Genomic DNA, 27,852 nt, shown 5'->3' with positions numbered 1-27,852 from the left:
TCTCGGACTCCTCCGCAGGGCCCCAAACGGACGCCAGGCCGGCCTCGGTGCGAGCGGGGCTGGCGACGACCGAGGGGTGGGGGTCCGCGAGTTCCCCCCCCCCCCGCCCCGCCCAGAACAAATTTGGGGACGTCCCCGCGTCCCAGCTGGCCCGGCACCCCCACCGAGCACCGGCCGGTTCTCACCGCCCGCTTCAGCGGGGACTGGGCTCCGGGTGCCCCGCGTCCCTGTCCGGGACAGGCGACGGGGCCTGCTCCGGTCACGTGGCGCGGCGGCCGCAGCCCCAGCGCTGACCCCGCGGGAAGGGAGGAGAGAGGAGGGGAGAGGAGGGAGGGGAGGGGAGGGGAGAGGAGGGAAGGAGAGGAGGAGAGGGAAGGAGGGGAGGGGAGGGGAGGGGAGGGGAGGGGAGGGGAGGGGCGGCGGGCGCCGGGATTCCCTGCGGGACCGCGCGGCCCCGGGCTCCCAGTCTCCAGCCCGCCTGTCGCCCGCCCGCCGAGACCACCGCGCCCTCCGCTCCTCGCCCCCAGCCCGTGAGCGCCCCACCGGGCCCGGCGCCCTCTCCCAGCGCGGCGCCCCCGCCCCCCCCCCCCCGACCGCGGGCCCTGGCGAGCGCACCCCGGGAAGCTCGGAGGCCCGGCCGTGGAGGAGGTGAGCTCGGCGTTCGGGCTGCGCCGGGGCCGCCGGGGGCCACCCGCGCCCCGCCGTGCTGACCCCGCGGCCCGCTGCGGAGCGGGGACGCGGGCGCCGAGGCGGCGCACAGCGCCCGGGAACTCGACGCCGGCGCCCCCTCCCCGCGGGTCCGGGCCGCGTCGGGGAAGATGTACCAGAGCCTGGCGCTGGCCCCGAGCCCCAGCCAGGCCGCCTACGCCGACTCGGGCGCCTTTCTGCACGCGCCGGGCGCCGGCTCCCCGGTGTTCGTGCCGCCCGCGCGCGTCCCCTCCATGCTGCCCTACCTGCCGGCGTGCGAGCCGGGCCCCCAGGCCCCCGGGCTAGGCGCGCACCCCGGCTGGGCGCAGGCGGCGGCCGCAGACTCCTCAGCCTTCGGCTCCGGCGGCCCGCACCCGCCGGCCGCCCAGCCGCCCGGAGCCACCGCCTGCCCCTTTCCGCACGGCCCCCCCGGGCCCGGCAGTGGGGGCGGCACGGGGACCCGGGACGGCGGCGCCTACCAGGGCGCGCTGCTGGCGCGCGAGCAGTACCCGGCCCCCCTGGGGCGGCCGGTGGGCGCGTCCTACCCCGCCGCCTACCCCGCCTACGTGAGCACCGAGGTGGCCCCGTCCTGGACCTCCGGACCCTTCGAAGGCAGCGTCCTGCACGGCCTCCAGGGCCGCCCGACTGGCCTCCCGAGCCGCAGAGCCACCTTCGGTGAGTGTGACCCTGGGGTGCTGGGTGCTGGGCCTACCGGGGTGCAGTCCTGCACCCGGCCAAGGCTCCGGCGCCACCCCCCTCACCCCCGCCAGGCCCAAAACTGCGGGACAAGTACAGGCGGGCAGAATACAGCATCTGCCACAATGTCACCCACCCTGAGACCAAAACTGCCGTCCTGGGCTTCCTTTCTCCTGAACCCAACCCCCTGGGTCTCACCAGCCGAGCTCACCTCATACGCTCTTATGAGAAGTTTCTAAGTGGTTTTTATAAAATTCAGAATACGATTTATTTCAGTAAGCGGCCACACTCTGCTCCTTCTAGAATGTTTACATATTCTAATTTGAGACCTGGCTTCAGTGGCTCACCGCCCGCCCCGGGGGTGCCAATTTGGATAATCGGATTCCAGGCCCCTCAGGCGCATTTGCTCCGGGGGGGGGGGGGGGGGGCACGCCTGTGTTCGCCGCAGGCGGGAAGCCCCTGGGCCGCCCTACTTCAAGGGCGCAGCCTCGCAGGCCCACCCCCAAGCCGCCTCCGCCCCGACTGCCTCCATGGCGCAGGAAGCGGGTCCCCACCGCCTTCACCCAGGGCGGCTCCCGCAGGACTGACCTCCACCCGGCCCCCACAGGGCACCCGGTGCCGCCGGGGAGGGAGCCGGGGACCTCTCCCTTCTGCCCCGCGGGCCCCTGAGCGGTGGCACAGGCCCAGCTGTGTTCCACGGTGGTCGCCACCCGAGCAAAGCCGACAGGAAAGGCAGGGGCTGCAGGCTCTGTGGGATGGCACCATCCACTCAGCCCGGCGCTCCTAACGTCCCGTTTTGCAGAGGCCGAGGCCCTGGGGCCACCTGCCTCCGCCGGTGCTGACCACTCCGCCTCCCCAGGGGATTAAATTACACCTCGGTTCTAAGGGGAACCATTCTGTTGCCGCCCGGGGGTCTGACTGACTGACTTTCCCCCACCCGGCAAGGCAACCTAACCAGCTTCTCTTTTAATCTGGCACAAACTTTATAATATGTAAAGTTAAGCTTTAAAGTGAAATTAGACGAAACAAATGTTCAAATAAAAGGAAAGCCAGGGGCACACGCAGCGGGAAGACGCAGCAGACGCTGGGCCCCGGGGAAGGGCAGTGCCTCGGCCCGCGACCAGCTGCCTGTCCCCCCAGTGCCGGACTTCCTGGAAGAGCTCCCTGGCGAGGGTCGCGAGTGTGTCAACTGCGGGGCCCTCTCCACGCCGTTGTGGCGCCGTGACGGCACCGGCCACTACCTGTGCAACGCCTGCGGCCTCTACCACAAGATGAACGGAGTCAACAGGCCGCTCGTGCGCCCACAGAAGCGCCTGGTGAGTGCCGCCTGCAGGGGGCCGAGCTGAGTCCCCAGAGAGGCTGGGTGCCCCAGCAGGGCCCTGGGAGCGCTGTCTGCTGTCCATCCGGGAGCCGGGAGCCGCCGGGAGGCCCAGGCCCCGCCACGGGCCCTGCCCTGCCCTGCGCGCCTCCGCAGAAGGGCTGGGCTCACGGAACCCAAGGCGGTGCTGCCCTGGGTCTGTGGGCCTCCCCGGAAGAAGGGCCACCCGGTGACTCTGCCCGGGACCCGGGGCACAGGATGGCTGTGGACCCAAGCGGCCTCCTGGGGCTCAGCCCTGCGGCTCCGAGGGTGGCAGGGGGCGCAAGGTGACATGGCCCCGGGCGTGGGGTTTGGAGGGAAAGGTGGCCGCTGGGTGGTGGCTTTGTGGCAGGGGGTTGAAATCCAATGCAGGAGGGGTCCTGGGGACCCCTGCTCTTGGGGGGCACTTCCCCCCCCCCCCCGATACCAGGGGGCTGGAGCTGAGACCGGGTCTGCGGTGGTTCCACGCGCGAAACTTGTTTTCACTTTTGGTTTCTCCTGGCGTGTGGCTGGATGTTGAGCGGAGAGGACCGGGGACTCACTTTTGCCCCCAGCCGGGCAGAGTCCCCGGAGGCTGTGTGAAGGTTTCGAGGCACTGGTTCTGTGCCGTCTCACCGGCGAACTTGGAGGTTCGAGTAATTCTGCGCATGGCAGGGCCCGCCTTTGCAAGCTGTCTAAAGTTAGTGAGGCCACAGTGACTCCTGAGTCCTGGGTCCGGGCATGGCTGTTTCTGGGGATGCCAGGCCTTCTGCTCTAATGCTGGTGTGAGCCCTGTCATGGCCGGTCAGCCGGCTCTGTCCGGTTCTGGTGCATCGGAGGGTGGGTGGGGGGCTCGTCCCTGACGGCTGCTGCAGGTGGCCCGGCCGGCCTGCCTGCCGTGGTGGCTGTTCTGGGCTGCCTGGTGCTCAGTCGCTGGCCCTTTTCGGGAAACCCAGACCTGGGCTGTGGAGGCGCCCGACCGATCCAGGCTCCAGACCAGGCAGGCAGGAGGCAGCACTGACCCAGGCAGTTTGGGGAAGCCACTGTTTTTCTCTCCCTGTTCTAGCCTGGAGTTTGGGGTCCGCAGGTCCCCTAATTCCCCTCCACCCACACTGTGCCTCCTGGAAGGGGGGGATACCTCAGAATCCATATCACCTCCTCACTTATATTTCTGCCCCTGTGATCATGCCCACTCCCCCCCCACACACACACACACATGCACAGCACTGGCTTGGCACCTGGTGTGGCCCTCACAGATGGGGAAACAGGCTAAAGGAGAGGTGTCCTGGGGGACTGACCCCCCCCCCAACTCCCAGGGAGCAAGCCGGCTGCTCCTCTGCTCCCTCCCTTCTCCCCTGGGGGGTGGGGATGGGAACACTGGTAAACAGGAAGAGAAGGTTCGGATCCTCCCGTCTCTGCCCCCCACCCCTCACAGGGCTCACCTCCCAGCAGAAAATTCCTGATGGGGGGGTAAGCAGGCAGGGGCCATGAGGCATTGAGGCATTCACCTTCACAGCAGCCCTGTGATGACCCCAGGGCTCAAGGCACTCAGAGAGTGGCTTCCCCCAGCAGCCCCGCGCAGTAGGGCCTGGCTGGGTTCCGAGGACTGTCTGCCTCGGGCTCCCGTGTGCCCCGCCCCCCTGGTGATGCACCTGTCTTGGGTCTTGGGCTGAGGCCCCTGCACACACTGTCCCCCTGCTCCGTTGGAAAGATTACTTTAGGTGGGGTGCTTGGACAGGCCTTAGCCCGCTCTGTGGACTGGTGCGGCCTCCGCGTCCTGGTCCGGGGCACAAGGAATGATTAGCTTTAAGGACGCTTTGTAGGGTGGAGAATGCCCTCAACTTACCCCCCCCCCCCGCCCCTCCGAGGTGGCCGGCCTCAGAGGGTGGTCAGCTGGTCATCCCTGCGTCCAGGCCCATGCAGATCTGAATGCGGGACGAGCCTAGGAACGGGGGACGGTGTTCCTAGAGGGGTCGTACTCCCCTCTCCTCCGAGCTGGCTCCTCATGGATGGTTTTCCTCTGATTTGTCTCTGGGCTCCTGCCTGGCACTCAGGGAGGGTGACCCGGCTGGCGGGGCCGGGCTCGTGTGGAAACTCAGAGATTCTCGGAGAGTGCTGGGACCAGAGCCCAGGCCCCAAGGCAGCCGTGGCGGGGCTGGGCCAGTCACCCCAGACTTGTCCCTGCTCATGCCTCACTCTCCCTCATGGGTGGCCAGCACCGATGCCCCCGGAGAGAATTGTCCTAACCTTCTTTCAAATGATTACAGAAGCTCTAGAAACTTGTCACCAACAACACAGGAATGTGACAATAACAAGTGTGCGTCCACCACCCCCTAGGCCTCACCCCCAGTCCCAAAGGAGTTCATATCTTTTCTGCCCTTTGCATCCTGGGTGCCTCCTTAGTCACAGGCACGAACCTCTTACCTGAGGCTTCTGTCAGTGTGGGCGAGCGAGTGGGGAGAGTTGAGGTGGCCCCACAGACCCCTGCGTGCCTGCTTGTGTGGCCAGGTGCTCAGAGCCCTCCCCCCCCCCAGCCCCACCCCACCCCAACGTCAGAGCCCTGCGGCCAAGGCCAGAGGGGCCCCCGGCGCCACCTCCAGGAAGGGGCCCCGCATCCTTCCAGGAGCAAATCTGGACCTTGACTGAGGACCCCGGGTTTTCCTTCCTGCACAGTCCGCCTCACGGGCTCCTCCCTGGCACGGTCTGCCCTTGGCCAGCAAGGGACACACGCTTTATCAGGTTAAGCGTCGACCGTGTCCTTTTCCGAGAGCGGGATGAGGGGACCCACTTGAAATGGGGCCATCCCCCCTCCCCCCGCTGTACCTCTTGTTGTGAGTTTCGAGCTGCGTCTCTTACTTTGAAAAGTGGTTTTCGCTGTGTGAGCTGGCCTCACCCCTCCCAGCCGAGGAGGAGCAGCAGCGGCCCCTCTCCCTGCTCCCCGCTCCGGCTCTCAGCCCGCCCTGGCTGGGCTGCCCAGCGTCCTGATTTCTTCACTTGAATCAGACGCGTGCGGAGCCTGGAGCTGCTGCAGCCAGCAGGCTTTGAAGTTTAACTTCTTTTGAAAAGAACAGACCAAAGAAGAAAACAAAATACAGCGGGGGGGAGGCCTGGCAGCGAGGGGGCCCAGAGAGTGGCCAGGCCTGGCCGCTTGTGCAGGCAGCGAGGAAGGACAGAGGCTCGGGCGTCTGTCGGGGTAGGGACGGCACCGGGGATGTGTCCCCGCAGTGTCCTGGGCTCAGGGGGGCGGTTCTGTCCACCCCGATGCCTCCGGCCCAGCAGCATCTCTGAGCCTCGGTGCCCCATCTGTAGCACACAGCCCGATGAGGGGAGAGGAAAATACAAACGAACAAACTTTTTAAATTTTTTTCCAGGTCCTTTCTTCCCCTCTTTTTACTAATTTTAATTTATGTTCACTAGGAAAGAATTCACTGCTTAATCCAGGCTCCAGATTTTTCCCTTGCACTCCCAGGGTACAGAGAGACGGCTCTTGGACTTCTGGGCTGTTTTCTACACACACACACACACACACACACACACACACACACACACGGGGCATCGATTCCTCCTGTGGTTGTTTCCACACCTGTGGGGGGGGGGGTGCGCGGCTGCGGGGCGGAACCGAGGCTTCTCTTCTCGCAAGACGACGCACAGGCGACCGTGAGGACGTTTGTGGGAGGTGCAGGCGAGCTCTGTGTGTGTACTCGTGAGTGCTGCTGAAAACCAGCACTGACGTTCAAGGCCCCGCATTGACACCTTTGTGCCCTGGCCTGAGTGGTTCCGTAGGAAGGATTCAGCATGAGGAGGCATGATGGCCCAAGGGGAGGGGTTCGGACTCCTACTTTTCAATGATGGTGCAACTTTTCTGGGAGGTGTGACGGCAGTATGAGCTCTAAGGGAGCAGCTGGATGGGGAGAGGAAGCGGGGACCTCGGTGCAGCCCAAAGGGGTAGGTCAGGGTCACATACAAGACAGTCAAATGTGAATTTCGGATAAACAGCAATTAGCATTTTAGTGTATGTCCCAAATACTGCACGGAGGCACACTTCTGCGAAGTATTGTTGCATATCCGAAGTTCGCATCTAGCTGGCATCCTGGTGTGTGTAGTTTTTGTTTGCTTGTTTTTTGCTACATATGGCAGCCTGGGGAAGGTCCTAAGGCCCCCTGCCATGCCAGGAAGGTGGGTGGACTGGCGGGGGTGGGGATCCCGGGGCCGGGGTGGGCCGCAGGAGGGCGCCCCCTTGTGCGTAGCTCCTGGCACCCAGAGGCAGATGGGAGACAGGGCCGGGGCAGGGAGAGGAAACTCAAATCGTGTCCAGTAAGAGCAGCTGCCTTCCAGACAGAGTCAGGATGTGGCCTCGGCTTCCCGGGGAGAGACTCGGGCGGACCCTGGTTGACTCTGGGTCCAGTGCTCCTGCCTCCGAGCGTCACCGTCTGGCCGGGAGGTGGAGCAGCAGGGCCCCGGCCCCCGGCTCACACCAGCCTCCCCCATGCACAGTCCTCGTCCCGCCGCGCTGGCCTCTGCTGCAGCAACTGCCACACGACCAACACCACGCTGTGGCGGCGCAACGCGGACGGCGAGCCGGTGTGCAACGCCTGCGGTCTGTACATGAAGCTGCACGGGGTGAGCGGACGGGGTGGGCGGGGGGAGGACGGGGGGGGCGGGGCCTGGGTGAGTGAACGGGGCGGGGCGGGTCCTGGGTGGGGCCCGGGCCCGGGTGAGGACTGGGGGGCGGGGCCGGGGTGACTGGAGGGGGCACGGGTGGGGCAGGGGCGGGGCCACGTGGGGGGTGGGGTGGTGAGGACTGGACGGGGCGGGGCGGGGTGAGTGGAGGGGGGAAGGCGGGGAAAGGGGAAGGCGGGCCATGGGTGGGGCAGGGGCCCGGGTGAGGACTGGGTGGGGCGGGGGAGTTGGGGGCGGGGCATGGGGGCGTGGCGAGTGGACGGGAGGGGGGAGGCAGGGGCGGGGCTGCCCTCTTCGGGTCACGTGAGACACGGGGCCCTGGGGAGGCAGGTGGCAGAGCGGGGCCGAGCGTGTTTCCCCGTGTGGCCTCCACTGACGACGCGGTCCAGGCCTATGCGGTTACCGTTAGGCCCTTTTCACAGATGGGCCTACTGAGGCTCAGCGTCGCTGAGGCAGGTCTGCAGCCATTCAACCTGAGACAGGGGCTAGGCCCCCTGGTGTGGCCTCTGTGCGCCCCTAGAGCCCTCCTGGACCCTACAGCCCTGGGGGGTTGGGCCTGGACTGGCTCTTGCCCGCTTTGCCGGGAGGAAGGCCCCAAGCCCAGGGCCAGCAGCCCACCAAGGGCTCTGACGACTCGGTCACCTCCCAGAGTGACTAGCTCTGCAGGGCTGACATCAGGGCATGTGGCCATTCAAGAGGCCCAAGGGTGAGAAGAGACAGGACCAGTCACCCTCCCCTGCCTGCCCCTGCCAGGTGCCTCGGCCCCTGGCGATGAAGAAGGAAAGCATCCAGACGCGGAAACGCAAGCCCAAGAACGCTGCGAAGACCAAGGGCTCTTCAGGTGTGAGGGACCGGGGCCCATCGGGATGCCAGGAAGAGGCCAGTCCCCAGCCCTCCTGCGGGGTACACGTTCGCCCCTTGGAGTCGCTTGGAGTGTCGCAAATTTCCACCAGTAGAGATTTGCACGTTTAGTTCAAGCATCGTCCTCCCAAAGCACAAGTACCCCTGATTCTGCCCCGGGACCCGTCCGGTCTGGGGAGGGGCCGGGCAGTGCGAGCCTACCCAGCTGAGGGGCAGCAGGGCAGGTCGAGGGTGCCACACCCAGTGCCTCTGACCCATTAAGTGACCAGTACAGCTGGATGTGCCCCCCCCTTCCAGGATGCAGCACAGGGAACCCGGCGGCCTCCCCGCCCGCTGTCCCGGACACTGAGAGCTCAGCAGCTACATTGAAACCCAAATCCAACCTGGCATCCCCTTCGTGCCCTGGGTCCAGCGTCACCTCCCAGGTAAGTCAGGTGGGGTGGAACCGGGGACCCAGAGCTGGCTCCCGGGCACCTCCTCAGGGAACCCTGACTCGCCCACCAGGTCAGACCCCCATCAGCGCCCCCAAGGGCCTCTCCCAGGAAGGAGCTCAGGGCTGGGCACTCAGTTGGCCATTGGTTCCAGCAGCACACCTGTGGCACGCTCCAGGCTGAACGCCCTCATGTGTTGTCCTGTCCGTCACACGGGGCCTCCTGCCCTCTTCCAGGGTCTGAGAAGGCCTCTTACGGCAAACGTCCCGGTCCCGAGGGCTCCCTACGCCAAGCGAGGCCTACTGGCCATTCCTGCATTCTCGTGCTTCCCCTGTTCCCCCTGCAGGCCTCTGGCCAGGTGAACGACCCCCTGGCTCCCGGCCACTTGGAGTTCAAGTTCGAGCCCGAGGACTTTGCCTTCCCCTCTGCAGCCCTGGGCCCCCAGGCTGGCCTCGGCGGGACCCTGTGCCAGGAGGCCTGGTGTGCACTGGCCTTGGCCTAGGGCCTCGGGCGTCCATCGGACCCGCCTCGCTGCCTGCCTGGCTCCAGCACAGCAGAGGGAGACCGTCAGGTCCATCCACCAGAAGACGAGCCAGCGGGATCTTGAGGCGCTGGGCATCCCTCAACACGGTGGCGGGGAGGTCTTCTGTACAGACGGCGGTCAGGCCCCGGAGAGGGGGAGAGGCTAATGAGAAGCCCTTGAGCCCCGCCTGCAGACAGAAGGGGACTCCCCCAAAGGCTGTGTGACACTGGGCCACTCCAGCCGGGGCTGACCTGGAGGGCCCACTACCAACAGTTCTCTTGTCCACATCTGCCATCGCCGTGTTGGCACATTGTGGCAGTTGGAAAAAAACAAACAACAACAAAAAAGCCACCTGTTGTAAAACCAGGATCACAAATGAAAGGGCCGAGGTCAAGCAGGCAACGTGAATGAGGGGAGCCGCCCGACATGGGACCTCCTCAGGCTCGGGATCTGTTCCTTTTCTCACATTTGACGGATAAAGACACGGCACAGAGAACTTTCCCTCCCTGTGAGTGAAGGGCTGCTAGGGACAGATGTGCAGGTTGTGCACTGTGCCAGCATGCCACCCCAAGGGCAAGCCATTCACACCAGCGTCGTCGTCTACTTGTGTATTTATTTGGATGATTTCCCCAGAGGGGGCAGTAAAGGGCCTCATTCTGACTGAATCTGTGTATCGTGACTGATTCTGACAGAGTGAAGGACCTGGGGTCCTGTGCTGACCCCACAGGCACTGTCAGTGCTGGTGGTGGGGTGACCGCATGTCCTGGCCTACCTCGGATCATCCCAGCTGGCTTGTCCCAGAGAAATTCTTACTAACCCCCCTTGCGGAAGCCCTCCCCCCACGCTGGGGTGACCCCTTAGTTGGTCAAGCCGGCTAGAAGGAGCTGTGCCCAAGGAACCGAATGACGAGCAGCCACCGGGGTCGGGGAGACAATGAGGCATGGAGGGGAGCGGGGCACGCCTGGCCAGGGGCCTTGGCCTCGTTTCCGCTCAGTCGCCGCCTTTCGCCAGCAAACATCCGAGACAGCAGGAGCAGCTGCCAGCCGCCAAGCCTCCTGGCTGAGGCTCGCGTTTCGTGTTTAAACACCGTGGTCCCTGGCGTTAGCTTCCAGAACGCGTCCTCCTGAGGCTGTACCTCCAGTTCGAGCAGCACAATTTACACGTGACCTTGTCTTGTCTTTTTTTTTTTTTTTTTTTTTTAAAGATGAACGATGCCATGAGTAAAAAATGTAAAATAAAGGTGTCGATTTTGCATTTCTTTCGCCGACGCCTGTGGGATTTCGCAGCCCGGTCCCTGCCCGCCGGGTCAGCCGCGGGTCCGGTGCTCACTCAGGCCGCCTCTCCTTGCGGACACTTGTCTCCATGTGTTGGTCTGCTGGACCTTGCTGACCACGCCGGGTCGACCAGGAGACCCTCAAACACGGAGTGCCTTTGAGGTCGCCCACCGGCACAGGAGAGGGACGCTGGGCCGGCCTGGGGGCCCACACGCGGAGAAGCCACCCCTGCGCGGTCAGGAGGACCCGGGTCTGAGGCCCTGTCCTGCCACGTGCTGCTGCTCTGGGCCGCAGTCAGGGCACGGGGAACGCGCTGACGTTCGGGGCACTGGTCCCCATGTGCCCCGGTGTCCGCATGTAGGCCTGGCGCTTCTGACTGGGGTGCGGCGGGCGAGCCAGGTGCTGCTGCCTCCCACCGTGTGGCACCTGCAGGCGGGGTGCCCGTGCGCGGACGTGCCTGGCGGAGGGGGCTCAGCCCGGACAGGACGCCCCTGTCGGGGCGGGGAGACCCCGCTGCCATCCCGTCTCCGTGCCCACAGGCCTCGGGCTGCCCTTCCCGGGAGGCTACTCACGGGAGAGCAGGTGAGGAGCCGCCCAGTTGGGCAGGGCGGTGCCCCCTTCCTGCCTCCCCACCCCCGACCAGGCGTCGGGTCCCGAGCGAGAGGCCCTCACCGTTATTTTGGAAGAACCAAGCGGCAACTCCCTGCTCGGCCTTCCCAGCCCAAGCAGCTGCGCGGGGGGCAACGTCCGTCCTCCGGGGCCATTGGGGGCCGGGGGGGGGGGGGGTGGCGCCCAGGCTCCAGGTGAGGGAGCAGAGGCCCCGGAGGGCAGGAGAGGCGGGAGGCCACCCGGCACCCTCGAGGACCTCCTCTGGGCTTGCATTGCGCGCCGCCCTGTCCCCCTGCGAGGGGGCTGGTGTGGGTCCCCTCTTCTCCGATGGGGGAGACCAGGGCTCCGAGCGTTGGCACAAGGCACCTGGCCACTGAGGGGCCCACATGGAGGCCTGGGCTTGGAGGGACAGCATGGCATCCTCTCACCCAGCGGTGCTACCACTTGGGAACCCAGTGGCTTTTGTCGGAGCCTCGGTCTCCCCATCTGCAGGGGGAGGGTGCCATGTGCCTGTGGCCAAGTGATGCACACACGTGCGCAGCTGGTCCGGGCCTGGAGGTCCCCGTATCCAGGAGTGGCGTTCTGCACTCCCCAACCCAGGGAGGCTTCCTGGAGGTGTCCACAGTAGGACAGGTAGGGTCCTCACAAAGAGGAGGGGCGACTGGATGTCCCAGCCCGCCGGCTCCCTGCCCATGAACAGGGATCCTGACAGGAAGGGGGGGTTGACGACGAGGGAAGGAAGAAGCCATCTCTTCCGTTTTTTTCATTGTTGGATGTGCCGTGCCCAGGACGAGGGAGGCTGAGCGCCCTACCTCTGGGCATGAGCGTTGCTGCTAATTTAAGCCTTTCCCCCCAGTGCCCCTTCGGGGCCGGAAGCTTCGGGACCCGGAGCCTCCATATGGCCGCCAATACCCCCTTCCTGTGGTGCTTCCTCCTGCCAGCCCACCCTCGGCTCCGCCTGGCTGGCCGGAAACCACCGGATGGGCCGGGGAGGCTGGCGGGCGTGGGCAGCCGGCCGCTCATCGGAGCCGCCGGACAGAAGGAAAGGCCGCTCCGTCCGTGCTGCCTGACCGTGCACTCGATTCCCGTCACCTTCCCAGCTAGAGCCGCCCCAGAGCCGGCAGGAGGGGACCCGACCCTGCGGCTGTCCCGTCCATTGAGCCCCCGCTGGGGTCCATCCGGGTGCCTTGATGCGGGCAGAGCTGAGGACACAGAGGAAGGGGTGACGCCCGGAGTCCCCTCAGCTGGGGTCCCCACACACACACACACACACACACGCACTTGAAGCCCAACGCTTCACTCCAGGGCGTGCCAAGGACGGGGTCGCAGGGCTCCTCAGAGGGGACCCCGCCCGCACGTCCTCTCGGACGGACCCAGGGTGGGCGACACCCGGGGGCAGCTGCTTCCCCGCTTCTCCGAACGCCACTGCGTTTAGCCGAGAGTGTGTCCCAAGCCCACGCCAGGGTGCACGTGCGTCCCCTCGGGCCCTTGTGCTGCGGCCCCACTCGGTGCCTCCGCGCCCGCCCCAGCTGACCCCCTGCAGCCCAGGTCTCCCCCTCCCACAGCCCTGCAGACCTGCGTGGAAAATGGAGCGAGCTCCTTAAGAAGGGAAAAGGGTTCTTTGGGGCGAGCCACGCAGGGTACCAGCTTTTTATTTGACCAAATAAGGCCGTTTCTTAGAAAAGAACAGTTACTGCTGTCACCGTCATCAAAAACAGGCCATTCTGCCACCAAACACAGCCGGCCGCTGTCTCTGGGAAAGGGACCACGCCTTTGTAATTTCTCACTGCTTTCCTTCACCACGAACCGTGGACAGCTAGTGGCGGCCCAGGGGCTGCCCTCCTCCAGGCCGCGTGGACAGGCACTCAGGGAGAGGACGACGAGGCCGGGGTCCCAGCCCCCAGGGGGACCCCCATTCGGCCGACGGAGGCCAGAGAGGCCAGGTGCCCCCTGAGGCCGCGAGGCTGCGGGCGCCAGGGGGCGGGGGTCCCCGTCCTTCCTCCCACAGGCGCTGCGGCAGCCGCTGAACGGGCCCCAAAGGGGAGGGGGCTGGCTGAGCCCCACAGCCCGGCTGGAGCCGGGGTGGGGGCGGCCGGCCCTAGACGACCACTCGGAGGCCGTGGCAGGCAGCCCCCCCACCCCCAATGCCCTGTGACGCACGCCAAGATGTTGACACCGACGGCTCCAGCCGCCTTATTTATTATCTGATAAAGGGCTCTCGGCACCGCCGGTGGACGGCGTCTGGCCAGGCTGGGGCCTGGGGGAGGGAGGCGGGTGGGTGGGAGGACAGGAGGCCAGAGCAGGGCCTCCACACTGGACTCCGGGGCAGGACACCCTGAGGAATCTGGACTTCTCCTTCGCTGGCCAACGGCCTTCCTCCACCGCCACCATCGAGGCGGCCGGCCAAGGAGGAGCTCCGCTCCTGCAGGAGGGACCCGGGCCTCCCTGCGTGGGAGCCGCACCCCGCACAACCTGCGCCCCTCTGCTGCCAGCCGCTGCTCCCCACGGTGTCTGCAGAATCCCTGGCCGGGGTCCTCCTCACCATCGGCCCCTCCCATCCAGCTGCCCACCCTCCTCCACCCCTCCTCGCGGCCCAGAGCTCAGATTTCCCGTGATGCAAATCTGGGCCGGTTTCTTCTTTGTTTCCAAACACCCTGGCCCAGGTAACACCCCAGCAACCGCGCAGTTGGCCAGAACCCTGACCACCCCGTGACCTGAGGGCTCCCCTTTCCCACACCTGCGTCCTCTCTTGGGTGTGGGGGACACTTGCCAGCATCCAGGCTCGCCACGCCTCTGGGCCTTTGCACATGCTTTTCCCTCTGTGCACCGAACAGATGGCGCCTCCTCCACGAAGCCTTTCTCGGGCAGTGCTAGGAGGTCTCTCTGAGCACAGCCGTCCCACCACCGGGGGGCAGGAGGGAGACACCTTGTATGCCCGAGAGGAGGGGTGGGTTACACGACAGAGGGATTGTGTAGAGACAGCCTTAAAGATCAGAGCTCCTGAGAATATTTAACAATTACAGCTCACTCTAAACGTGTTCCCCTGAGCCTTGTCCGAGGCTTTTATGAGCGGGAGGGGACAACAAAGTACTGAGCCCAGGGCCTGGCCAACACTCAGCGGTGGTGGAATATCAGTGCATGAGTGGACCCTGTGCCCCTGCTGGCGTCTGGGGGGCAGGCCGGCCAGGCCCTCCCAGGACCGCCTGCCCCCAGAAGCCCGTCCTTCCACCCACCATGGGGATGGTCGGCCTCCGTCTTTCCTCAGTCACCCCACAGCTCTCAGTCCTTCTGAGGACAGTCGAAGACGGGGACAAGAGGGATAAGGTGGGGTCCCCGGAAAGGCAGATGCGAGGTGAGGGGTCCTGGGTGAGGCAGGATCCCCAGAAGCACACTCCCAGAGGGGGACTTGCGTGGGGGTGATCCATGCAGGCCCTGCTCCCATGTACCTGGAAGGGGGCGGGGAGAACAGCACCCAGCCAGCCCCAGCCCAACCCGTGTGGACAGCAACCCCTGTCCTCCACCAGCACAGCCCTGTGCACACAGGGAAAGGGCTCCAGGAACCCCAGTTAGGAACCCCAGATAGAGCACGCACTGCTGTCCCGCCCTGAAAAGCCAGGGCCAGTTCTGACAGCTGGGCCCCAGGGCCTGGCCAGGGTCAGGGGGTGGGGGGTTGCTGGGTGGGGCTGATTCCCACGCCCGGACCACCAGGGGTGGGAATGGAGGGTCAGGCCAGGGGCCTTCAGAGCCAGGCACGTTCTGGTCAACCACAAGGTGGGGCAGGCCTCTCCCCAGGAAGGCTTGGGGGCTGGCAGGGCGAGTCGGAGGGATTCTGGTTCCCGGGGGGGGTGGCGCATGAGGGCTTCCCGTCTGACCTCCAAATTCATCTTTTCTAAGTCGTGTCTCCTTCGTGTGAGATGTGCCAAGTTGTGCAACATAAACATTTTAGAGGTTACACAATTTTCAAACCCTGTTCTGGCGATTCTTTGTTTTTTAATGCGCAGAAGACATCAGAGCACGGTGGGCAGTGCCCTTGACCTGACCTCTGCCAGGTTCTGGTGGCCAGGAATGGGGCAGGTCTAGTCAGACCCAGAGCAGGCCATGTGCCTGGACGAGGAGGAGGAAGCCATTGTCTGTGCAGAGTAGGAGGGGCTGAGAGGGGGCGGCAGGGAATGGGGACACAGACACGGGGACAGCACAGAGCACAACTTCGACCCCCTGACCCTTCACGCCCTTTGGTCTGATAGCCACAGTGCCCCCTTTCCCAGTGGTCTGTCCTGGGGCTTGTGTCCCTTCCCACTGTGTGAGGCCTGCCGGACCAGGCCCCCAGGCAGGCCCTGGGGGTGACATCGGTGGGGGCAGGGGGGACTCAGGAGTGCCCCAGCCCCTCCAGCCCACACTCAGGGCCTCCCCACAGAAGACAAGACAGGCAGGTGGCAGGAAAGGACAAAGGATCGCAGCTTCCAGAGCAGAGGCCGCCAGACCACAGGGAGAGCAAGTGAGCAGTTTCTCTGAAGATCTTGAAAGAATTACCAAAAGCCCTTCAAGCCCAGTGGGTCATGACAGCTGATCCTGGGCCAGGACCCAGCCAGATCCCTTCTATGCGAATCTCTTTCCAGCAATTCCAAACTGGGAGGTGGGGGTGGGGGATGCCCAGAGAGTCGGGAGGGGCCCCACACCCCCGGGGCCAGCCAGCAGGGAGCCCTGACCCTCACCCTGCAGGGAGAACTCCCAGGTCATCCAAGGGCACCGGCCAGCTTGAGGCTGACAAAGCCTGTCCTTGGGACTTGAGCCACCCAAGAAAACTTGGGGCTTAGGTTCGGATGGTTTGGACACAGTGTCCCCAGGAGAACGGGCAGCGGTCCTCAGCTCGACCGTGGCAGCCGCGAGCCCGTCTCCCACTCTTGGGGGTGAGGGCAGGGGAAGGGAACAAGGAGGTCTGGGCAGCAGCCTGACCCTTTGCGCTGGCCATAATCAGGGATGGGATTTCTTCAGTGGAGCCGGGAAGTCCGTCCCCGACATATGGAACGGGATTAACCGAGATGGATGGCTTTGGGGGCCCCTTCCCTCCGTGACTCTCAAGCGGGTTCCAGGAGGATAGGGGTAGGGAACAGAGCCCCTCTGAGGACCTCAGTGCTCAGCCCGGAGCCCGGTGTTCAGGGAGAGTGCAATGAGTTTTTCCAAAGCCCGTAAACTAAACACAGAAACCCCCAGACCCACGGCCTCCTTAAATCAAGAGCTCCCTGAGCAGGTGTGTGCCGTCCGCTGAGCTGATGGACGACTCCCCCCGCAAAGCTCCGCCGGGGTTTTCTGGGGGAAGATTTAAGACCCTCTAGCCCAGCCCCATTAGCCTTTCAAAGTAAAATAGTAGGTCTGTCCGCTTCCGGCCCGCGCCTCCCCTCGGTCAAGTTCTGAGGGCTTCCTGGCCTCAGCTGCGCAGGGCGACCGCGGGAGTTCACAGCCACTTGCAGATAAACCTCCCTTGTTTATTTTATGAATGAGAGAGGACATTAAATACTCAAGTAAAGTGCATCTATGCACCGGAGACCAAGAGATACTTAGAGCACCAGCCCTGTGTGGGGGACCTGGGAGAACACACAGCCAGGCCAGAGGGACGGCCACCAGGGGGTCCCCAAACCCACACCCCAGGGCCCCCGGGGGGAGAACGGGCAGGTCCAGGACATTACGGGGTGGGGGGCTGCAGGTGGAGGGTAAGTGCTCAGCTCCGGGGGTGGGGGTGGGCCACGAACAACAGCAGAAACAAAAGGCAGCCCCACGAGGGTCTCGTCAGTCACCAGGCTGGCACAGCTCTGTCCTGGCCGGCCCTGGAGAAGACGAGGAGCCCCTCGCTGGGTCCTCTCTGTGACCCCCCCAAAGAGGCACAGCCCCTGGAGACCCAGGAGGAGGGGGACTGCTGACAGGGCCTCGGGACACCCGACGCTCTCCACGGCCCCCCTCCGTGCCTCTCCACCCCACTCCCACCCCACCACGACTGTGAGGGGCCCCGCTCTCCGCCCCGGCCCTGCTCAGCCGCTCCTGAGACTCGGCTACCCCACCAGCCTTCCCAGGGCCCCCACAAGCGTGCTCGTGACCCCGACAGGGCTCTTCCCCGCTGCCGGTCCCCAGCTCCCAGCTCAGCGGTGGGCACACAGCGGGTGTTCCAGAAGACCAGCCCTGGAGGAGCCGTTGCTGGACTTCAGATGGATGCAGGCGCCCCCTCCCCAGGGCCCAGCGCCCACTGCTGTCCTGCGGGGAGAGGTCTGGGCGCCGCTGGGCCTCCCTTGAGACCCACACGACTCTCACACTCCCACCTCGGCCGAGGCAAGTCTAGGAGAACCCGATCAGGACAGACAATAGGCTCTAAAAATACACCAGGGGCAGGATTTCCCAGGGACATCTGTGAGCTCTGTCCGGCGGGAGTTATAAATACTAAGTAACAGTAATTCAGAGTCACTAGTCATCCGGGGACAGCCACGTCCTTTGTGGGGACAAGGAATGTTTTTCCTGATCCATAATTTATTGCCCTTTACAGTTAAATTCAGCTATAGACCAAAAACAAAGAAACACGAAAAAAGCAGGGTCTCCCTGGAGCCACTGAGAGCTGGGCCCCTGGGAAGGTCGGGAACAGGGCTGGGCAGTTCCTGGACCATCTCTGTCCTGGGGGGTCCAATGTGCTTAGCTTTTCCCTGCCCACCCTCCTCCTGAGCACCCCTCCCTGTGGGCCACTTGAACGGGCACTGCTTCCAGGGAGCCCACCCGGTGGGTCCCCAGCACCGCTCCATCCTGACTGTGGGGCTCCGGGCCCCCCTCTGTACCAGTTTCAAGCACAAGTCAGATTTGGGGCCTACTGTACACAAAGTCCAGGACTGGGGGCTGCTGACTCCTCCCCCCACACCAAGTATATGGACTGAATTGTGTCCCCACCAAATTCACGCTGAAATCCTAACCCCCCCGCCGTATCTCAGAACGTGACCGTATTTGGAAATAGGATTGTTGCAGATTTGCTCAGTTAAGGTGTTGCTCACTATGAGGGGCCCTAATCCGATGTGGCTGGTGTCTTTGCAGGAGGGGGACATTGGGACACAGGCACACGCACAGGGAGAAACCCATGTGACAGTGAAGGCAGAGGTTCGGTGCTGCTTGTACAAGCCAAGGAGCTCAGGTGCTGCTGGCCATGGTGCCCACCAGGAGCGGCCGAGGAGCTAGGACCCTCCCCCAGAAGGAACTGGCCATGCGGACACCTTGATCTCGGACTTCCAGGCTCCAGAACTGCAAGGAAATGCATTTCTGCTGTTTAAGCCTGGTCTGTGGTACTTTGTCTCGGCGGCCCCAGGACATCGGGCCTCTTCACCCGCCCTTCTCTCCTCCACCCAGGAGAGACCACCTCACCCTGCTGGCAGCCACAGAAACCACAGCCCATACGACCGCATGGGCCCAGATCCTTTTATTTATTTTTTTTTTTATTTTTTTTTTTTTAATTTATTTTTGGGACAGAGAGAGACAGAGCATGAACGGGGGAGGGGCAGAGAGAGAGGGAGACACAGAATCGGAAACAGGCTCCAGGCTCCGAGCCATCAGCCCAGAGCCTGACGCGGGGCTCGAACTCACGGACCGCGAGATCGTGACCCGGCTGAAGTCGGCCGCTTAACCGACTGCGCCACCCAGGCGCCCCCCCAGATCCTTTTAAAGCAAAGTGCATGGACCTCACAATCACGGCTCCCCTGAGTGTCCGGCATGCTGGTGAGGCGGCCAGACCACATCCTCAACCCCGTCCCCCAAAGTGACTGGAAGGCACAAAAGAGACTGGAAGGCAGGTGTTCCACATCTGGGCCAAGGCAGGTCAGCAACTGCCCCAGGACTCTGCTCACTCCGGTCGAGGGGACCTGCGCAGGCAGAGCAGGGTGCCCGGCATCTGAGGGGAGCTGAACCTGACCCCCCTCTCGGGGAGCCGCCCTGTTCACTTCCGTCGGGCCGTCACGGTGACCTGACATGTGCTCGTCACGCACCTGTCCATTTGTTGTGCGTCTGCCTCCTGGGCCGCCCCATGCAGTCCGGGACAACTATACCTCGGGCCGCGCGCGTGAGCCCAGAGTGCAAGTGGCCATAACAGGAAAGGGAAAAGAAACAGGCACAATGCATTTAATAATATATTCTTCTCTCTCTCTCAAAAATAAATAAACATTAAAAATTTTTTTTCTTAAAAATAATATATTCTAACCACACGTGTCCAAAACGCTGTCACTTCAGCATGTCAGCAACACAGAAGGTGCTGATGTGACCCCCCGGGATGGCGTGTTTGAGCTGGGTCTCTGCGAACCCCCCGTGTTGCACACCCACCGGGCAGCTCAGCTGGGGCCAGACAGCCCTCAGCAGCCACGTGTGACTCGGGGGCCCCGGGCCGCTGGGCACAGGCAGAGACAGCTTTGTGGGGATTCATCCCCAGTTTTCATCCCCAAACCGAGGCAAGGGCAAGGTGCTGACACCCAAGTGTATTTGCCACTAAATGGAAGAGTGGCCCAAGCTGGCCTCCAAGCTGTAGTCTGCACCACTGTGGGAGGGGCGGGGGGGCGGGAGGCAGGGCAGGGCTTGGGGGCGTGTAGGTGTGGGTGTCCCCGGCCCCAAGGTGCAGGTGGACCGAGCCCTACAGGCAGGAGGCCAGGTGCAGGGGGAGGGAGCCAGCCTGCTCCCCTCCAGCCTGCTTCCCCGAAATACGGGAGCGGAGGGGAGGGGAGGGGAGGGGAGGTGGGGAGAGCGTGGGCCCCCCTCAGCCCTCTCCATGACACCCAGGCCAGCTGGACTCCGGAACCCCAAAGAGGAAGGCTGAGCCAGAATGTGGAGATGAGGCCTTTGCAGACTGAGCCCCCGGGTCCACGGCGCAGCCCCTGTCAGTGACAGATAGGGTGGGTTTTCCACGCAGCCTCCTGACCGACACCCCAGGGCAGTCCGGCCACCCAGGCAAGGTAGGGGTCGTGCCAGGCTCCACTGCCAGGCAGAGGTGTCTGCTGATGCCCCCAGACAAGGAAGGGGCCTGGTGGGGAGCCACGGCCAGGAGGAGGGGGGACCTTCCTTCTCCGATGAGAATGCCGTGGGGGACTGCTGGGCTGCACCTTGAGGGCCGGGCCATCGCCCTGGGGCTGCTGGGGCCGGTCAGCGGGGCTCACGTGGGGCCGGGGGGTGGCGAGCACGTGCTGGGGCGCGTCTGCCGGGGCTCCCAGGTCTCCCTCTGGAAGGGCGGTGGCCTCCCCAGGGCGGAGCCCAGCTCCGGGCACCGGGAGGTAGTCGGTGGGTCCTTTGCGCTGCTCCCACCACCCGCACGGGGCAACGCTGGGAGGGCACACGGAGGGTGGACGAGTGCAGACGCTCAGCGCCCGGCAGGACACACCTGCCCCGTCCCCACGGCTGGTCAACGGCCCCTGCAGGCCGGGGCCGGGCACACCCTTAGCCTCGGGACCAGCAGCTGGACGGTGGGGAGCACACACGGGCCGTGGTCCTCCACACAAGCAGGGGCGAGCCTCAGCGGACGTAACGTCGTCAGCAAGGGACAGGTGCAGGCTGGGTAGGGGCCAGGACCCAGCCCCACCCCCACCCCAGCTCTGCGCGTCCTATCTCTGTGCCTCGACTATCACGGCCCTGCTCATTACTGCAGGGACCGGCAGCCCCCGAGGCTGAGGGCGGAGGGACTGGACGACGGGCTGGGCCGTGGGCCCGCCACAGGTGGAAACCCCCAGGATGGTCCGCTCCATGCACACGAGGCCCTCGTCTGACCGCTGCCCCTGGGCTCTTCATTCTGGGGCCACCGCCCGGATGTTGCCCCAGAGGGACGGAGTGGAGGGCGGTGGCCAGGGCCGTATAGCCCATCGGCCTTCCCAGCAGCCCTGTTCCACACACGAGGGCACGGGATCCCGGGGCTCGCGGTGACGCGCCCGCAGCCCCCCGCACCCGTGTGCCCCTACCACCCTCTCCACTCGGCTCCCGGCAAGGTTTGTGAGCACAGCCAGCGTGTGTGTGAGCAGGGTCTCCTGTGTCATTGTCCCCGGGGCGGGGGGGGGGAATCCCAGGCAGAATCTGGGGGAGATTCCCTGGGGAGGCCTGGCCCCTGCCGGCAGCCCCAAGCTCCCCTTCTAGGCCCCCTCCAGCCTCGCTCTCGGGTTCGTGCGGCCACCGGACGTCCAGCAGGCCTGGCAAGTGGGGCCCACAGGGAACAGCAGGGCTCTGCCTCGCAGTGACAGAACATTCTCTCTGAATCCCGGGCCAGGCCGGGGTTGGTCACTCCCCTGGGTGATCAGCACCCCGTGTGAGCCCTGGGACCCTGGAAATGGGCGGGGCTGGCTCCTCCCCTCCGCCTTCACCCCACCTGCCCCTGGGTCCACTTGACCCAGGTCCAAGGGGAGACTCAGAGGCCCTCCTCTCAGGGGAAGGAGGGTCGAGGTGCTAAGCTGTGTAGCTCAGGCAGGCCTGGCTGTCCCAGGTCAGAGTGGGCCGGGAGTGGGGGTGCTGAGACCTAGACAGGTGCCAGGGGACACACCACTTGGGAAGCCCCCAGCCCTGAGGCTAAGTCCCTGGCGGGGGCTAAAACACAGTGAAGGAATTCCGCATTTCCTCAGTTCTCCGTTCGCTCAGAAATACATATTACTTGTCTATTATGCGCTTAGTCTGCCCCCTTTCAGTCTCTGGATTTCACCTGACATCAGGGTAGCTTCAGGGGGAGCCTCCAGGGGGAGGGTCCTTCCTGGCCACCACCCCCCACCAGCTCCTGGTGGCCCCAGGTGTCCCCGGGGCTGCGGTTTCACCCTGCCCATCTCTGCCTCTGTCTCCCCGTGGCGCCTCCCCTGTGTTTGTCTGCATGGGGACGTGTCCCTATGAGGACACCAGCCGTTGGATCAAGGCCCAGCCTAGTGACCTCATCTTAACTTGACCACATCTGCAAAGACCCTATTCCAAATGAGCCCGCCTTCACATCTGCTGTGGTTAGGACTTCAGTATATCTTTTTTTTTTTTTTAATTTTTGTTAACATTTATTTATTTTTGAGACAGAGAGAGACAGAGCATGAACGGGGGAGGGGCAGAGAGAGAGGGAGACACAGACTCAGAAGCAGGCTCCAGGCTCTGAGCCGTCAGCCCAGAGCCCGATGCGGGGCTTGAACTCACGGACCGTGAGATCGTGACCTGAGCCGAAGTCGGACGTCCAACCGACTGAGCCACCCAGGCGCCCCAGGACTTCAGTATATCTTTTGGGGGACACAGCTCACCCCACAACAGATGGAGGTTCCACTGAGGTCCGCGAAGGCAGCTGTGAAGACGGCCACCCCCTCTCACCCTGAAACAGATATTTGAGTGGCAGCAGGGCAGAAAATGTGTGAAGAAGGAAAGGAGAAAAGCAGACAGCAGGTGCAAAGGCCCTGAGACAGGAGCTCTCAGGGAAGGGGGGGCAAGGAGGTTGGAAGAGGGCACAGAGGGCGAGGGCTCTGTCCGCATCCCCGCTGGGCTCACATAGAACAGGTTATACACCTGTCTCTGTTGTGTTGCCCCCGTAAGTGTGGGGTCTCAGTGTTTCCCTGCAACCCCCACGCACCTGCTCCCTCAGCGTCCACACGGTCCCCTCAGATTCCTGGCCTCTGAGCTGCAGAGATACAGCCGCCAGTGCAGGGGCCCCACGCTGGGCGTCCCCAACACCCCCTGACCAGCTCCCAGCCCCAGCACAGGAGGACACCTAGGAAAACCAGAGCAGGCAGCTCGGAGGCCCGTGGGGCCGGTGGCCGATCGGACATGCGCTCAGGTGTCCTGACTTCCAGGGCCGCCCTGGGCCGCACACAGACGGAGCACATCCCCGAGGCACGTGCACGGCACGCCGGGGCCTTGGCTTGGCCTCCGCAGGCCGGAGCTGTGGCGCCAGCCTCGGGCTCCGAGGCCAGGCGGCTGGCGAGGCGCCCGGCGGGGCGCACACCGGCCGGCACAGACCCGGCCCCCGAAGGCCCTGGCCGGCACGGGCACGGACGTCAGCGCTGTGAGTCGTCACGAGGGGCCTGCGCCTCGGGGCTCCGAGGGCCCCCAGCCACCCGGCCCCGGGACCCCCGCCGAGCAGCCCGTGCTTGGTAGAGGCCCTGCCTCCAGGCCTGGGGCGGGCCTCCCTCACCCTCTCTTTCTTTAAAGACCAGACCCTTGCTCATGCCTTTGATCTTCCACAAATTGCTGTGGCTTCTGCTCCGCGTCGGCCATGACATTGACAACTGTTTATTAGTTCTAAAATAGCTGAAATTCATGTCAGACATTCCGCATGTTAGAAAAATGTTTATGAAGTGTTATCATCGTTTATGTAACCGTGCGTGTTGGGGAAGCCACATGGGACGGATCGGACCACACAGGCCTCGGGCCTCGGCCCCAGGGCCACAGCTCCCCAGGCAAGCGGGCGTCCCACGGTCCGCCCAGCCTTCCGGCCCCGCCCTGCTCAGGGGGCTCTCCTCGCCTCTCGCGGTCAGGGGGCTGCTCCCCGGGCCACGGAGCGACCCGCCAGTGCTGGGTGGGGGCGGTCCTGAAGCTCCAGGGTCTCTCTCCCCGTGTCGCCCAGCAGACGGGCCTCAGCCCCCGTCTTGGGCAGGTGCGCTGTCCTGCGTCCCCTCGGAGTTCGAAGCGCACGCTTATAATCCCACTGGACAGGCCTTTCTTTGGACGTAGGCACCTAGCTTCCTCCCCGGTGCTCTGAATGGTGCTGAGGCCGGGTGGGGTGTCCCTCACGGGGGGTGAACTCAAAGCCGGGGGGCAGCGAGCCCGGCGGACAGCACCAGAAAGGCCCCTGGGCTCGCTCCCGCCCCCCAGCCCCCTCCCCACCCCTGGGCAGCCGTGGTTTCTGCCCTCCCCGGGCCATCCTCTCCAGCAGGACACAGAGGTGTGAACAGCTACTCGCTGTCATTCCAAATGTGTCACTCGCTGCACGAATGCCAAGTGGGGCGCGGGGGCCACGACATGCTGCTCCCAACGGAAGCGGAGGGCACAGCCGGGTGAGTGGCCGCATGAGGGGGCTCTGTGCGGGGATAAGTATGACCGCCGGGAAAGCAGCGGTGTGGACGGATCTTGGGCACATGGCTCTGGCCAGAGGCTGCACACGGATCGCACAGATTCTGCGGGAGACCACGTTCACCTCGCGTGACGGAATGCGGGGTGTCAGCTGCATCTCAGGGCGGGAGGCGTGCAGCTCCCCAGAAAGGGGCCGGAGGGAGCCCACCAGGAGAGGGGGTTCCCCACGTGATCGGGGGTCCCGCGGCTGGATGAGTTGGCCAAAGCTCTTCAAACCAAACGCTTCAGATTAAGGGAATCGCCCAGCAAAAGGCCAGCCGCCGGGTCAGTGCTGGGCCACAGCTGCCACTAGTCAGCAGGGACATCAACACCAGGGGAGAAACTGTGTCTCCATCTGGAGAAAATTACCCGAAGAGTTGAAAACGGAACCTCGGCTGCACACGTCCGAGCCTCACAGCTGCACCCGGCGGGAGCAGTCGGTCGGCGGGTGACAGGCGACAGCTGGGGTCCACGCACACGCTGGGTACAACTCGGCCACGAGAAGGGACGAGGCGCGGACGCCCGCTACCCCACTGATGAGCCTCAAACATGTGACGCTGAGTCAGAAAAGCCAGACACGAAGTCCAAGCGTAGGATCCCGCTGACAGGAGGCATCCAGAACCCGCCAATCCAGACACGGAAACAGAGTGGTGGCCTCCAGGGCAGGGGAGGAAGAGAGGGAGTGACCGCCGATGCGAACGGGGTCTCCTCTCGGTGGGATGGAAGCGTGGGGGGGACACACGGGGGTGGCTACACACCGCTGTGGACAGACGGTCACTGAGTTATTCACTTTAAAATCGTTAATTTAGGGGCGCCTGGGCAGCTCGGTCAGTTAAGCGTCCAACTCTTGATTTCGGCCCAGGTCACGATCTCACGGTTCATGGGATCGAGACCCGGCAACAGCCTCTGCCCTGGGGTGGAGCCTCCTTGGGATTCTTTCTCTCTCTCCCTCTCTCTCTGTCCCTCCCTCCTCAAAATAAATAAATGAATGTAAAAACATCAAAAGAAATGAAATGGTTAACTTTAAACCATAGGAATGTCACCTTTAAAAAAAAAAAAACCTGAGCAAAGTTTTAGAGGAGCCTGACCCTGGGTCAGGGGCACACCCCGGGGCACACATGGGGGGCCTTCCCACTGGGGCCCAGAGAGCTGTGAACAGAGCTCACGACTGTCACTGGCAGAACCCGGGGTGGAGCAAAGTCCCGGGGTGGGGGCTCAGCCACAGCCGACGAACCTATCGCCGGTCTTTGGTGCTCATTGGCATCCACCGGGGACGGCCCCTGGGGTCCAGGGACTGGCAGGAACCCACCTGGCCCCCTGACCATCCGCAGTACCTTCCCTGGACCCTTAATTTGCTCCTTTGCAGGGAGTCGTTCAAGCTGATTCACAACATGAAGCTGTAAGCCTTGCACCGTGGCGTGTGACTGTCCAACAGGGTGCACGTGGGAGCCAGGAGAATGTCCTTCTGGAAAGATCTGGGGTAAAGCTAGCCGCCGCTGGGACATCCCCGTCCAGGCCCAGAGCCAGAGGGACCCTGGGCTCGGCCCTCCCCGGGACGTGCCCAGCCTCTCTCCAGGCCTGCGACTCTCTGGACGAATCTTCAAGCCCTGGGGGACGCCCGCCCGCCCACAGGTTCACAGAGGGGCTGCGGAGGCCGGCCTGCCCGTCAAAGTCGGCCTCCCCGCCCTGTCTCCAGGACACTGGGACCAACAGTGACAGATATTTTGATCTCCCTTCCCACGTCCTCATTATTTAACTTTCTTTTTAGGCCATAAAATTCTGACTTTTAATATTTTCAACTCTTGTCTCTCGTAAAACAACAATATTAGTATTTCTCTAAAGACACATGTACCATTACTGTATCTTTATGATGTGTGCGGGATGCGTGGTGCATGGACCGTGGCCTTCTGACGGGACGCTCCTGGTCACGAGGCATCAGTTACAACATCTTGGTTTGACACAAGTCTGCCCCGTGCGTCGCAGGAAGATGCAGTTTTATTATCTGTGATGTGCCAACAGACAGCCCAGCTCAAGGCTGGGCTCACTCCTGTCACAGACACCTCCTCGCCCCCTCCCCCCTCCTAAAGCCAGGGACCGACTTATCCTGACCTGCCGTGATTTACAGTCCCCATTACGTGCTTGTATAAATCCCCACAGCTCCGGGAGGCCGGAGGCCGTTCTGCGCAGACACTCGGGGCCCTGGAGGGCTGCCATTGGCCCAGGCTGGTCACATCCGGGGCGAGTAAGCAGAAAAACAAGTTTTCAGCTTCCCGGAGTCAGGTGAGGAGGCCCAGAACTGGCCGGTCAGGACACTGGCTCAGGGGCAAGATGGCCTTTGCTGACAGGCCCTCTCCCTAAGCCCATGTCCCACCTGGACGACAGGTTGAGGGGCCTGGGCCCGTTCCAACCACAAAATGGGAACAAATAAAACATTTTCAGGAGTGGCACGTGGTGGGATGGGAGACCCCATTGTCCCTTGGGGGGTGAGACTACAGAGGGAGCAGATGACCCCAGGCCCCTCTGTCCCTCCCCAGGCCCCTCTGTCCCTCCCCAGGGCCCTCTGTCCCTCCCCAGGGCCCTCTGTCCCTCCCCAGGGCCCTCTGTCCCTCCCCAGACCCCTTTGTCCCTCCCCAGGCCCCTCTGTCCCTCCCCAGGGCCCTCTGTCGCTCCCCAGACCCCTCTGTCCCTCCCCAGGCCCCTCTGTCCCTCCCCAGGGCCCTCTGTCCCTCCCCAGGCCCCTCTGTCCCTCCCCACGCCCCTCTGTCCCTCCCCAGGCCCCTCTGTCCCTCCCCAGGGCCCTCTGTCCCTCCCCAGGGCCCTCTGTCCCTCCCCAGGGCCCTCTGTCCCTCCCCAGGCCCCTCTGTCCCTCCCCAGGGCCCTCTGTCCCTCCCCAGGCCCCTCTGTCCCTCCCCAGACCCCTCTGTCCCTCCCCAGGCCCCTCTGTCCCTCCCCAGGCCCCTCTGTCCCTCCCCAGGGCCCTCTGTCCCTCCCCAGGCCCCTCTGTCCCTCCCCAGGGCCCTCTGTCCCTCCCCAGGCCCCTCTGTCCCTCCCCAGGGCCCTCTGTCCCTCCCCAGGGCCCTCTGTCCCTCCCCAGGCCCCTCTGTCCCTCCCCAGGCCCCTCTGTCCCTCCCCAGGCCCCTCTGTCCCTCCCCAGGGCCCTCTGGCCCTCCCCAGGCCCCTCTGGCCCTCCCCAGGCCCCTCTGGCCCTCCCCAGGGCCGTCTGTCCCTCCCCAGGCCCCTCTGTCCCTCCCCAGGGCCCTCTGTCCCTCCCCAGGGCCCTCTGTCCCTCCCCAGACCCCTCTGTCCCTCCCCAGGCCCCTCTGTCCCTCCCCAGGGCCCTCTGTCGCTCCCCAGACCCCTCTGTCCCTCCCCAGGCCCCTCTGTCCCTCCCCAGGGCCCTCTGTCCCTCCCCAGGCCCCTCTGTCCCTCCCCACGCCCCTCTGTCCCTCCCCAGGCCCCTCTGTCCCTCCCCAGGACCCTCTGTCCCTCCCCAGGGCCCTCTGTCCCTCCCCAGGGCCCTCTGTCCCTCCCCAGGCCCCTCTGTCCCTCCCCAGGGCCCTCTGCCCCTCCCCAGGCCCCTCTGCCCCTCCCCAGACCCCTCTGTCCCTCCCCAGGCCCCTCTGTCCCTCCCCAGGGCCCTCTGTCCCTCCCCAGGCCCCTCTGTCCCTCCCCAGGGCCCTCTGTCCCTCCCCAGGCCCCTCTGTCCCT

At 64.4% G+C, this 27,852-nt stretch overlaps 2 protein-coding genes across 5 annotated transcripts in view; one reads left to right on the top strand and one right to left on the bottom strand.

Moving 5' to 3' along the window:
- Positions 1 to 27,852, bottom strand: part of MTG2 (mitochondrial ribosome associated GTPase 2) — a 243,062-nt gene that overhangs the window by 3,098 nt on the left and 212,112 nt on the right. The gene's annotated exons all lie outside the window — the stretch shown is intronic.
- Positions 390 to 10,404, top strand: GATA5 (GATA binding protein 5). 2 transcript variants are annotated; one of them, XR_009249157.1, is made up of 6 exons: positions 390 to 1,362; positions 2,524 to 2,699; positions 7,214 to 7,339; positions 8,153 to 8,302; positions 8,558 to 8,685; positions 9,038 to 9,149. XR_009249157.1 is itself a non-coding variant. In XM_058686165.1 (6 exons), the coding sequence occupies exons 1-6, from the start codon at positions 819 to 821 to the stop codon at positions 9,191 to 9,193; spliced, it is 1,218 nt and encodes a 405-aa protein (XP_058542148.1). In that variant the 5' UTR covers positions 392 to 818; the 3' UTR covers positions 9,194 to 10,404. The 2 variants fall into 2 exon arrangements, 1 of the variants encoding a protein (XP_058542148.1); XM_058686165.1 differs by having other exon boundaries at positions 392 to 1,362; positions 8,153 to 8,240; positions 9,038 to 10,404.

Source organism: Neofelis nebulosa, chromosome 9 (genome assembly GCF_028018385.1).
Source record: "Neofelis nebulosa isolate mNeoNeb1 chromosome 9, mNeoNeb1.pri, whole genome shotgun sequence".
Classification (NCBI taxonomy): domain Eukaryota; kingdom Metazoa; phylum Chordata; class Mammalia; order Carnivora; family Felidae; genus Neofelis; species Neofelis nebulosa.
The sequence above is the reverse complement of the archived record's forward strand: the minus strand, read 5'-3'. Positions and strand labels throughout refer to the sequence as shown.